At 44.9% G+C, this 12453-nt stretch overlaps 1 protein-coding gene across 1 annotated transcript in view; it reads left to right on the top strand.

Annotated features, from left to right (window-relative positions):
- Positions 1-5877: 5877 nt before the first annotated feature.
- Positions 5878-12453, top strand: part of LOC307066577 (protein transport protein Sec16B-like) — a gene marked incomplete at its 3' end in the record, with an annotated part of 36801 nt that continues 30225 nt past the window's right edge. Inside the window, 6 exon segments of the mRNA XM_079723764.1 lie at positions 5878-6207; positions 7508-7620; positions 8942-9062; positions 9816-9909; positions 11126-11270; positions 11928-12076. Of these exon segments, the coding sequence (XP_079579890.1) occupies positions 5912-6207; positions 7508-7620; positions 8942-9062; positions 9816-9909; positions 11126-11270; positions 11928-12076 (918 nt within the window). The 5' untranslated portion in view covers positions 5878-5911.

The following is a 12453-nucleotide window of genomic DNA, read 5'->3' on the forward strand; positions in this document are numbered from 1 at the left end:
ACAATTATACTCCAATAAAGATGTTTATAAAAAAACTTTAAAAAAAAAGGTCTTCTCATGCATTGCTGGTGTGGTTGTAAATTGCTATAATATTTTTAGAAAGAAATTTATAAAAATTAACAAAAATATAACCTGTGACCTAGGAATCTTGCCTTGGATATAGTATTAATCAAAAATAATACTAGTTGATTTTGTCTTTTAAAATAATGTAAGTTTATTGTAGAAAAGTTAGAAAATATGGACAAGCAAGAAGAGAAAAATAAAATCATCCGCAATCCCATTACCCAGACAAATAATTACTGTTCATCTGTTGACATAGGGCCTCTTAGTTTGTTTCCTAAATTTTTACTTTTAGTAAAGAAATGGGGTCAAGCCTGGGGGATGTCTCAGCTGCTGAGCTGTCCCTTGCAAGAGTCAACAGTCATTAAATCATAGTGCTCACGGATTCATGGCAAGCCTGACCTAGATCTAGGTGAGTGTTCACATCTATCAGCACTACTCTGGTGGGAAGAGATTAGCAGTGATGATGCTTTCGTTAGATAGATGTCAAACTAGGGTAGTCATTCCTGGCTGAAGCAAGATCCTCTTAGTGGTCTGACATTTGAAAAGGGTGGCAGGGACTGGGAAAGGAAATTCACAACAATTAGCAACTGGCCAGGGCTCCAATTCCAATGGATAGTTGGAATGCAGAGCAGGAATCAGGCAAGAGTACAGGACACTTGGGGAAGAGATAATGGGAAGACTATAACTGTTCCAGCATGTGGGAGCCTGTGGGATCATGCCAGGGCACTGCAGCCAGGACCTGAGGTGACAAGACCAATTTTAGCCCAACTCCTGTTGGGGATGAGCTGCTAATGTATTCTCAAACTGAGTGAATTTTGTTAGGAATCAGGAAGACTTGAGTTGCCAGGTTGAAAGACTTAGTAACTGTTGATATATGGGGCTGGAGAAGGCAGGGACTGATAAATCCCAAACCTTTTGGAGTGGTGAGATCCCACACGATCTATTTCATTCCATGACCCATATAACTGTGGTATGCCGTATGTCTATATAAAATAATTAAAATTAATTAAAATTAATTTTGGTTGGTGAGTGTTTGAAGAGTTTCATAATAACACTTGAGATAATTAGGGATGCTTTGGGATGTCACAAAAGGAGCATTTGGAATAACTGAGCTAGATGTTTAAACCAGAGACGTGCAATGAAGGCTTGTAAAAGAATGACAATTCTGTGGTTGAAAGAACACTGGAATAGGAGTTAGGAGTTTGGAGTTGTAATCATTATGCCGATAAACTGATTATTGAAAAACAACAACAACCTGGCTTTGTAACACTTGCCAATTTCTGTGGTGTAAATACTCTCACTGTGGTGGATTTCAAATGATCAATGGTCTAACTACTGGCTCACACAATTCCTGAATATTTAATAATCAGCTCTTGTAAGCCCGATGCAAGACAGGTCTAGTACATCAATATAGTCTTAACTGAGCTTCTAGTTAGCTTTGTGATGTTGGGTAAATCACTTCATCTCTCTGGATCTTAGTTTTATTACCAACGAAGTGAAGTTGCTAAAATAACCTGTAAGGTATCTTCCAAAGTCAACATTTCAGTAATGTAGCTGGTGTTATAGGGCAGGACTAACGTCATGTTATAAGCCAAAAGAGTTACATCGGATTTTTCTGAATGTTATTGTGAGATATTGGGACAGATAATTTGATATCTGAGTCTGTGTCATAATCAACCATGTTCTGACTCCTGCTGTCAGTGTGTGTGTCCTTCTCCAGTACCTCTTCCTAGGAGGATTAAAAATGGCAGTGCAGCCATTAGTGAGCCACACCTCACCAGTGGGGTAAGAAACCATGACCCAGAGTCAGAGAATTCTACACTCAGTTGTCAGGTCCTAGGAGTCAGTTGTAGGGCCGTGACAAAATCTTATAGCTTCGGTACCTTACCTTATCTGACCATGAGACCAACCGTGACGGTCTTCCCTGGACTAATAACAACATGAGAAGTTAATTTGCTAGAAGCTTTTTGGAACCAAGGGCTGTGTCCTTCATGTCTATGTGTGTCAAATTCTGATACATAATAAGGACCCAGTGTTTGTTGAAGGAAAGAATAAACGCTTTGAGCCTTTTTAGAGCAAATTCTGAGTTTTATTTATATTTTCCCCCAGCTTTATTTAGATATAATTGACATATAAGTTTAAGGTGTACAGCATGATGATTTGCTGACTTTTAAAACATTAATTCAAAAGTGGACATGAGCTACTCTGTACTTACCTAAAGAAATGTATTTTTCAAACAAAGAAATTATTTTCTTGTAATAGAAAACTTCTCAGTGCCTTCAGTTCAATATTGGGAATTTAAATTTGCCTTCCATCTAGATAACACAATTGATGCACAACCAGAATCCAATGAAGAGAAACACGAATGAGAAAAACCCAAACTGGGCATTTACTACCCACCAGTGAGTACTCTGCCTGCCTCAACCAGTAGAATTAGCTCATCTCTTTTGAAAGGAAAAGATAATACTTATTTAAAGAGCATGCATAATTATATATCGTGTGCCACTTTGCCATCGTTTACAGGCATACCTCGTTTTATATCGCTTCACTTTACTGTGTTTTTTACAAACTGAAGGTTTGTGGCAACCCTGCGTCAAACAAGTCTGTTGGTGCCGTTTTTGCAATAGTGCTTGCTTTGTGTCTCTGCGTCACATTTTGGTAATTATTGCAATATTTAAAACTTTTTCATTATTATTACGTTTGTTTTGGTGATCTTTGATGTTATTATTGTAATTGTTTTGGCATTTTTTTGCAACAAAATGTTTTAAAATTAAGGTACATTGTTTTTTAGACATAATGCGATTGCACACTTTAATAGACTACAGTACAGTGTAGACGTAACTTTTATACGCCCTGGGAAACCAACACATTCGTGTGACTCTCTTTGTTGCAGTGGTCCAGAACCGAACTGGCAATTTCTCTGAGGTCTGCCTGTACTCCTCACGATGACCCTCATAAGCTAAGTACTGTTATTCCCCTTTTAGAGGAGAAGCCGAGAGGCTGAGCGATAGAGCCACTCGTGGCCGAGCCAGGAGTTCACAACCCATAGGCGACGCTCTTCTCCCCAGGTCAGGCTGCCTCAGGGCTTTCTGCACTTCCTCTCCCTCGGGTCTCTGCTCCTTGTTTGCTGTGGGGGTCTGGATGCTTTGTCACATGTCACGTGTGAGTGAACCTGGCTCAGCCCATGACCAGGCAAACAGAAGCAGCAGCCTCTGACAGGGTTGTGAGCAAATACTCCAAGCCAGGTCTGGCCGACCGGGGGAGCTGCGCTGTACTTTGCCCTCGTGAATTGGCTCCATGGAGGCCGTGGCAAAGGTAGCTGACAGGCTGTAGATCTGAGGGCCAGGTAAGTCTTGGTAGATGTGGCATCTGGACTTTGACAGTGTCCAGGAGGAGAGCAGACACTCCTGGAGCTGCGCTGAGGGAAGGTGGTGGAGAGCCGTCAGAGCAGGTGTGTGGGAATGCTAGCGCCCTTGCTTGCTTTGTCTTGGCTGTACTTGCTGTGCTGTCAAATTAGGAAAGGCAATACTGACCTTAGTGGGACCAGGGAAGGTCATTTACGTGATGTGTAGGTATGACTTGTTACTGTAGATTTAATGCCTTCATTTGGAGAATCTTAGGTGCTTTTCATTTGGGGTCCTTAATTGTAACCTGAGATCTAACTGCTGGAGTTGATATCTTGGCAACGAAAATCACTTGTAGTTGACTTTGGCAAAGGGACTGGCTGTTGTGCCTTTGCAGTCGGAGGAGGGCTGTCTAGTGAAAATATCTGGGAACAAGGTGGAAGAAGCTTTCTTCTTGTTGAAATTCCTTGTGTTCAAATGCTATCAAGTTCCGTGGGCCTTCAGGAAAAACCCATTTAGCCTTTCACTGTGTCCGGGGCATTTGGCCTCTGCTGGGATTTGCTGGAAAAGGCTCTCAACGCACCTGACTTTTTCAAGAAAGTGGGCTGACACGGGAAGGAAGGTGCAAGTTTTCCTGAGCTGGATTGCTCTTGAGGTGGAAGGCACTTCTGTGCCTTGTTCTTCTGGTATGTTCTGCTTACAGATCTCGGCTCATAGCTGTGGACCCTGGCTCCGCAGCATTCGAGCAGTGTGACATCTTGATTTCAACACACACCCTTTGACCTTTTGTTCTGATATTCATTTTTATACTGGGCTGGGAGTTTCAGGAGTGGGAGCAAGTGGACTGGATCCGATCAGAACTTTTCAACGTAAAATAGTTCCCAAGGGAGAAGAAACATGGGGTGTGACTGAGCTGTGTATTCTGACACGAGAGACTCCTGAGCAGCAGTAAGGTGTGAGGTGTGCTTTTTCTTTGGGGGCAGCTGGACGCAGGTGCTGCTCTATGATACAAGCAGAGAAGCTTGGAAGGTATCTTGTCCTCTGGAACTATTTCCCATTTTGAAGCATAAGTGGGGAAAATCAGTTTGATGCTGGGGAGACTTCCAGGTTTTAAAATCTCCTGCCAGGAAGATTACTGAGACACGGCTCTCTAGTTTGTCAGGGAAGCAACCCCAAGACTTCAAGGATTCAGAAAAGATGTCTCTTGAGGTCACTTTAAGCTCCTTTTTTTTTTTTTTTTTTTTTTTTTTTTGCGGTAAGTGGGCCTCTCACTGTTGTGGCCTCTCCCGTTGCGGAGCACAGGCTCCAGACGTGCAGGCTCAGCGGCCATGGCTCACGGGCCCAGCCGCTCCGCAGCATGTGGGATCTTCCCGGACGGGGGCACGAACCCATGTCCCCTGCATCGGCAGGCGGACTCTCAACCACTGCACCACCAGGGAAGCCCTAAGCTCCTTTTTATTTAGGAAATGTCTTCAGTTGCTCACACTACCCAAATCTTTATCTCTGATAACACTAACTGTTATTTATTGAACAATTACTATATACCAGCCAGAGTGTTCGGCACTTTATGTAAGGATCTCTGACTCTGACCGTGACCCTGTCAGCTCATTATGGTCCTCATTTTATGGGTAAGGAAATTAAGGCTTGAAAAATTTAAGTAGCTAATAAGTGGCGGAGTTAGGATTTGAACTGTGGTCTAGCTCTGTCTAAGGCCCACTCTATTTCTATGACAGCATAGGGCCTCCATAGTAAATGTTGAATAAACATTTACTGGTGGAATATGTGAGCACACATGTATTTTTAAATTTTTATTTTATTTTTATTTTATTTTTGGCTGTGTTGGGTCTTTGTTGCTGCGCGCGGGCTTTCTCCAGTTGTGGAGAGCAGGGGCTACTCTTCGTTGTGGTGTGTGGGCTTCTCATTACGGTGGCTTCTGTTGTTGCAGAGTACAGTCTCTAGGTGCACGGGCTTCAGTAGTTGCAGCATGCAGGCTCAGTAGCTGTGGCGGGTGGGCTTAGTTGCTCCACGGCATGTGGGATCTTCCCAGACCAGGGATCGAACACATGTCTCCTGCCTTGGCAGACAGATTCTTAACCACTGTGCCACCAGGGAAGTCCAGCACACGTGTATTTAATTGGGATACTTTGATAGTGTTTTGGAGCTTCATCTATTACTGTTCTCTCTCCCATGCCTCCCACATCTATTGTTGCTCCAAATATACGTTTTAATTTTTATAGCAACATCAGTATAGTTGTCTAGCCTGTTATTTATTTCAAATACCTCCTTGAGATTTTTTCAGATATCTCTGTATCAGTGCCTGTGTGGTTTGTTTTAGATAGAAGATTTTGAGGACCATAGGTGCTTCTTTCACAAAACCTAACTAACCTTCATGTTTGGATATAGGCCTAAAATGAGGATAATTTTTTTCTTTCTGTTTTGTCTGTAGGACGATAAAATAACTACACAACTGACTCAAAACACGAGAGAAATTCAGAAGGTCAGGGATGGAGCCTTGGGTTCCCCAGTGGCCGCCTCAGCCAGCGGGGAGGCCCCCAGCACCCTCAAGGGATCCAGACCGAGGGCTTCAGAGAGATGGATACTATCGGCCTATTCGTCACTCCTGGCACAGTGGAGAGAGGGTCCAACAAGAACAAGACATGGGCAGGAGCCCCCAGTCAGAGCAGGACCCTGGGGCAGACCACCAGCAGCCTCACTATGCATCCAGGCCTGGGGAATGGCATCAGCCTGTGTCCAGGGTTGACTATGATAAAGGTGGTTATCCCAGTCAGTTGTATTCAAGGTACGGGTTTAGAGCTGGAATTGACCCAGCTCTCCTAAATGCTTACGAACAGATTGCTCTTTTCCTTGTTCCTTTTCCTTGTATTTCTCCTCTTTTTCCTTCTCCACCCCACTACACTGACTTAGCTACACCCTTTCCTCTCCCAAATGGGATTTTGGTGACTGAAAATATAATATTTTCCTTTCTTTATCCCCTAGGGGAGCTTCTTAAAGAAGCCATCACAATGTGATTGGGTGATGGGGGGAGAGGGTAGAAAGAATGATGAAATTCACGACAGCAGATGAGACCCTCTTGAGACCCTCTTACTCTGGGATCACAAAAGGCAATGTTTGTAGACTCTGGAAAAGCTTTTCCTATGGATCTCTATAAAAAGTTCCTTATCCTCTTTGGAAGACTCTGACCCAGGGTTAGCACTGACCCACCAGCACCAAGAAGAGCCCTAGTGCCTAGAACATCACCTAGATTGTGATGAGTACAGAAAAAAAAATGTATTGAGTGAATGAATGGGAACATAACAAAAATCAGAGAAAGCAGGTACAAGCTTGTAGGCTTCAAATTCAGAATGAAGAGGTCTCAGTGAGGTAATTCTAGGAGAATCTGGAGTTCCTCCTCTTGGACTTCATATTTTATGGAATGTTGCAAGCCATCTATTTTCTACTTTAACTTTTTCAGGTGGGGTGATGTTTTCCTGCCTCCAGATTTAGGGTTGAAATTATGACAATTATTGTAAAGAATTCTGCCCCTATGAAATAGTAAAGAATTATTAATTGATAAAGATACTAACAACATGACGTTCCTTTGTTGAATTCTCGAAGGAAGGTATGTTAAGGACAGAGGCAATAAAAGCAATCAGATTTAAGATGGCCCAACTTGACTTTTTCATCTCATTGCCATCTATAATACGCATGGGAATTACAGTGGTATTGGGGCACTTACACAGTCTTCTTGGGAAGGGGTTTCCTAAGGTGATGTCAGAGCAGGGTTTTCTCAGATAATATTTTGTGTTGTTGGTTGTGTGTGTATTGGAGGAGTAAGAGGGACCATGGGGAGGGAGAATGAGACACTTGGCTATGGTTTTGCTATAAAAATTGCAGCCTTGTTCTGACACAACAGTCCTACTCCTGCTCTGATTCTAGATGTTTTGGTTATGGGATCCAGAATGAACCGTGGCTTTAGAGCAGATTCTAGACGGGCGTCACAATTCTGTCCTCTGAAGTTGTTTCGTTTGTCAAGTCCTCCATTGGTTTTTCTCTTTACCATGCTCATCCTTGAATGACTGTTCTTCTTTGTGATTCTTTAGGCCAGGCATTGAGGACCTCTATCAAAGCTATCACTCTTCAGCCCTAAGGGAAGAATATGCTTATGGAAGTTATTACTACCATGGACACCCGCAGCAGCTGCGGGAAGAAGGAGGTACGGAATAATCTCCAAGAAGCCTTTGGGATGGTGCAGCTGGTTGGATAGGGCAGAGGGCAAAGGGGCTGTGCTCTGGGCCTCTTGCTCGGCTGAGGTAGAGCCCCAGCCTCACCTGCTTCTTTCTTGGCCAGATGAGGCCACAGCAATGACACTACTGCTAAATGTCTTGAGAAGGAGAGATAGAAAAGAGTCATTTTTCTTTGTACGTGAAGATGATGGCACTGAAACTGTTACTACGTTACCAGTATTGTGGATAGTTTGTATTTCATCCATATTTTTCTTCTAAGATTATAGTCTCTGACCAAGTAACAGTGAAGCCTGTTCTTTTTTTTTTTTTTTTTTTTTTACGGTACGTGGGCCTCTCACTGTTGTGGCCTCTCCCGTTGCGGACCACAGGCTCCAGACGCGCAGGCTCAGCGGCCATGGCTCACAGGTCCAGCCACTCTGTGGCACGTGGGATCTTCCCGGACCGGGGCACGAACCCGTGTCCCCTGCATCGGCAGGTGGACTCTCAACCACTGCGCCACCAGGGAAGCCCGAAGCCAGTTCTTAACAGTGAAGTCATCAAGTGTGTGGCTGGGCTGTAATGAGTCTGACCATCATTTACCCTGAGGGAGGCAGATATGTACAAAAAAGAATTTAAACCTTACACCAATAGTAAGGCTTTAGGTAGGTACCAAAGGCATCTTCTGACCTGCTAGCAAAGAGAAACCTGTTTCAACGTTGAAAACACAAACATCTGTGCACACACATAGGATCCCCACTGTTGTACCATTTTATAGAGCTGTGGTAATTGGTTCAGAGAGATGCATCTTATGGACTTTCACTGTTGGCTTTTACTTATCAACTTTACTCCATTTGGCAAATACACTCAGCCCTCCGAATCTGAGGGTCTGCCTCCAACTGACGATTGAAAATATTCGAAGAAAAGAAAATTCCAAGAAGCAAAACTTGAATTTGCTGCTTGTAGGCAACTATTTGCATAAGCACCTACATTGTATTTACAACTATCTACATAGCATTTACATTGTATTAGGCATTATAATTCATCTAGAGATGATTTAAAGTATATGGAGAAAAAAAATAAAGTATATGGAGGATGTGCATAGGCTATATGCAAACACTACACCATTTTATAGAAGGGACTTGAACTTCCCCAGGTCCTGAAACCAATCCCCGCCATGGATACAGAGGGATGATTGTATGTTTTTATACCTGCTGTGCTCCAGTAACTCAGCTTCATGGCTTGCTAGTGTCTTTCTGAACTTTTAGGAATAGGAAGTGACCTGTCTTTATTTTGTTTTTTCTGAGGGTGCAGTGCCAAGGCAAGGGAGTCCTTATAACTGGCATGAAGATTATCGAGATCAAAAGTACCTGAGTGAACACCAACATGAAAACCAGAAGAGTCCGTGTGGAACAAATAGTGAGACCCAGTTCCAGTAAGTGTGAAAGGAGAGGCCGGTTCAACATGATTCAGCGAAACGCAGGCTATGTTAGGCAAACCTTATGTCATCTGGTGCTGGGCCCTCATCTTCAGAAGCCCGTCTGCTTTTGTTCTGGCCACAGGGGTGTGAGAGTAGCCTGGGTTGGCTGGGACCAGCTGTTCACATGGACACTAGGAGGAGGATTCTTAGTTCTGAGAGGTGGTTCCCCAAACCTTTGAGATTACTTGAAGTCCATCTTAGAGGAGGGCCTTAATTCTATGTTGGCCTCGGAACAGATGTGGCCTTGCAGACGTTCTCCTGATTGGGTCCTGCCTGGAGCTGGGGTGCTTCTCCTCTGCCCCGTCCTGTGCCCTGAGAATGGGCTCTCCCGTGGGATAAGGTGAGCAGGAACAGCATTTTGTTCAAGCACCTGTCTGGTGCCCTTAGACCTGGTGCCTTAACCCTGCCTGGAACTCACCAACCCAGCTGCTCTGACTTTATTCCAGGACGTCAGGCTACAGAGACCGAGCCTCCTCTGCAGGGTTTGGGGCCACTCCTAGTAACTGTACTATGAACCCCAGGAGCTCCTGTTTTTCTGGTCTAATAGACTGAGGCGGAGAAATGGAGGACAAGGCTTTTCCCTGCAACACACGGGCCAACCCGACACCTGCCCACGCTTTGCAGCACAACAGCCTCCAGCAGAGAGCAGCTCAGCCTTGCTGGCCTGCCCTGGACCCCCTCTCACCTGCTCCTGTCATTTTGCCGCAGATCTAAGCGTTGGAACCCTGCTTCTAACTCTGGACAGGAGAGGCCTGGGGACTTATTTCTGGAGAGTCCGCTAACTGGGGCCCAGAAAAACAAGGTAACCTGAAGTGACATGGGGCTGGTGGTCTGTGACAGAGCATCACACCTGCCCTCGTCAGTAGGGGCAAAGCAGGGCCCCGGGGGGCGGGGTCCCCAGTGGCCAGCAGTCTGAGGGGTCCCATTCTTCCCCAATTGGCAGAGCCTCTACCCACCTCTTCCTTTCCCTGCTCCCTGTTTCAGTCTTCTGGATCTGGGGCCCTGATCTGGCCCTTTTGCATTTTTTTGCCAAGTTGGCTGGATTAGGAAATGTCACCCAAGTCACTCCAAGGTAGGAAAGAGAAGAGGCTATCACCGGTACCCCGGTGGATTAGCAATTCGGTTTACCCAGGAAGTGGGAAGTTGCTAGAATCTTTTAATTCAGGTCTGAAAAGCAGAACTTTTCTTGACTCTTCCATCTCTCTTTTCTAAAATCTTACTGTGTGTACCAGCTGGGTTACAAAATGGAGCTCTTGAATTTTTTTTACAGTAAACTTTAAATTTTGGAATAATTTTAGATTTATGGAAAAGTTACAAACGTACTACAGAGACAAGCTCTTCATTTTTGACAGTCTTGTATTAATTTTGTATCCCTGATGAGATTTGTATGATTTGCGGGGACAGTTTCTTCTGTACACCTGATGCTTCACAGGACGGGGCACCTGTTATGACTAACAGTAACAATAACACAGTAACAGCAGCCATACACACGTACAGCACTTTACAGTGTGGACAAAGAGCTTTTGTATCCATTGTTTGCATCCATTGTTTTACAGTCCTCAGGATGTAACTTCCGTGAATTTCTTGTACACCTGTATCCTTAGGGAAAGCATAGCACTTGGAGCATAGTCAGTGCTCATTAAACAGTTGGTGAATGAATGCAAGAGTAAGTACTTGAAGTATATAGGGTAGGTATGATTATCTACATTGCAGATAAAGGTCCTGAGCTCAGCGAGTCTAAGTCACTTGTTCAAGTTCACAGCACTGGTACTGACAAAGCTGGGATTGAATTCAGCCTCCCTGACCCCAGGACCTGCATGCTTCCCACTAGGCCACAGTGAATCCTTTAGCAAACACCTGTCAATTGAATGATCCCTTCTTTTCCTTTCAGCACATCCACATTCATTATATTTATTTGAAAGTTTGAATTTTGTTGCTTTGAAGAAACACTTGGGAGGACCGTCTCTCTGAAAGTGCTTCTGATTCTTCCCATGTGTTTTGTTGTTTTTAATTTCCAGCCATCACTGACCGAGGAATCCAACCTTCTCCGGCAGCACGAGTCTGGTCTCACCTCCAGCAGCTATGAGCTCAGTCAGTATATGACAGATGCCTCTGAGCTGTCCGACCCCATGGCTGCAGCGGGTTGGAGTCCAGTTCAGGCTGGTGGGTACTGAAGTGATCAAAGGAGTTGGCCGAGTCTGTTGAGAAGAGGGCTGGGTGGCACATGTCTTGGAAAGTCAGCTTTGCCCTGTATTTCCAAGAGCAGACCATTTGTCTGCCTCATTTGTGTAGGTAGGTCTCCTGAGCAGAGTGGCCAACTTTGGCTCCATTTCCCCCCTTTTCTCTGGTACTGGAGATTGCATCATAGCTGATTCTTGGAAGGGAACACTGCCCCTAGCCATCATCAGGCTGGGAGAGGAGGTACTCAGAAATACTGTTAGGTAATAGGTGAAGAAAGTAAAGACCAGAGTCGGTTTGGGAAAGTGAAGGCAGGTCACAAAGGTCTGGATGTAGGAGACTTGCCCTGAGTACTGGGGCTATGAAAGCCAGAGTTCCCAGTGTGTCACCATTGCTGGGAGTCTGGCCCTGGTACAATATCGTTTGCACCAAACCATCAACTCCTTGCATTATATTCTGACATATTCTCAGAGTTTCAGATCTCACTCGGAGCCTGGGCTTCTTCTAGTTATGTAGCCCATCCAGAATCTTATCTTGGTCCCAGGTGGAATTTGGAAAGAAGTGTGTCTGTGGAGTATTTCTAAAGTAAAGCAAAGCAGTGGTAGTAAATGCTAACAGCGTCCACCTGTGTCTGTTGGTCAGAGGACAACTCAGCTGGTGCCAAGACACCCATGAAGTTCTACATCCCTCACGTGCCGGTGAGTTTTGGGCCAGGAGGTCAGCTGGTGTGTGTGGGTCCCAGATCTCTCAGTGATGGACAGACGGCCCTTGTTGAACTGCACAGCATGGAGGTAAACAAGATTCTGTGTCCTCGGAATGTCAGCACTCTGCTCCCTGCTTCCCTTTGCCTGAGCCCTGGGCATTTCCAGGAATAGGGTGCTCTTGGAAGGGACTGGGCCAGGCACCCTATGGATTGGTGTGTGTGTGTGTGTGTGTGTGTGTGCACGCACGTGCGTGTATGTTTATGAAGGAATGGCTGGGGCTCTTCTGTGAGAGAAGTAATGCTAGACTTTTGTTTTTCCTGAGATGCTATTGGGTCATATTCAGCAACTAGAGAGCTCAGTTTTGTCCTCTGCTTTCTCCATGAGGCACTGAGCCACATCCTAGGATCACGGCTCTGGGTTCTGATGCTGGACTTGACTGAGCAATGGGGCACTCGGGGGACATA

The sequence above is a fragment of the Hyperoodon ampullatus genome (assembly GCF_949752795.1).
Source record: "Hyperoodon ampullatus genome assembly, chromosome: 2".
In the NCBI taxonomy this organism is placed as follows: Eukaryota; Metazoa; Chordata; class Mammalia; order Artiodactyla; family Ziphiidae; genus Hyperoodon; species Hyperoodon ampullatus.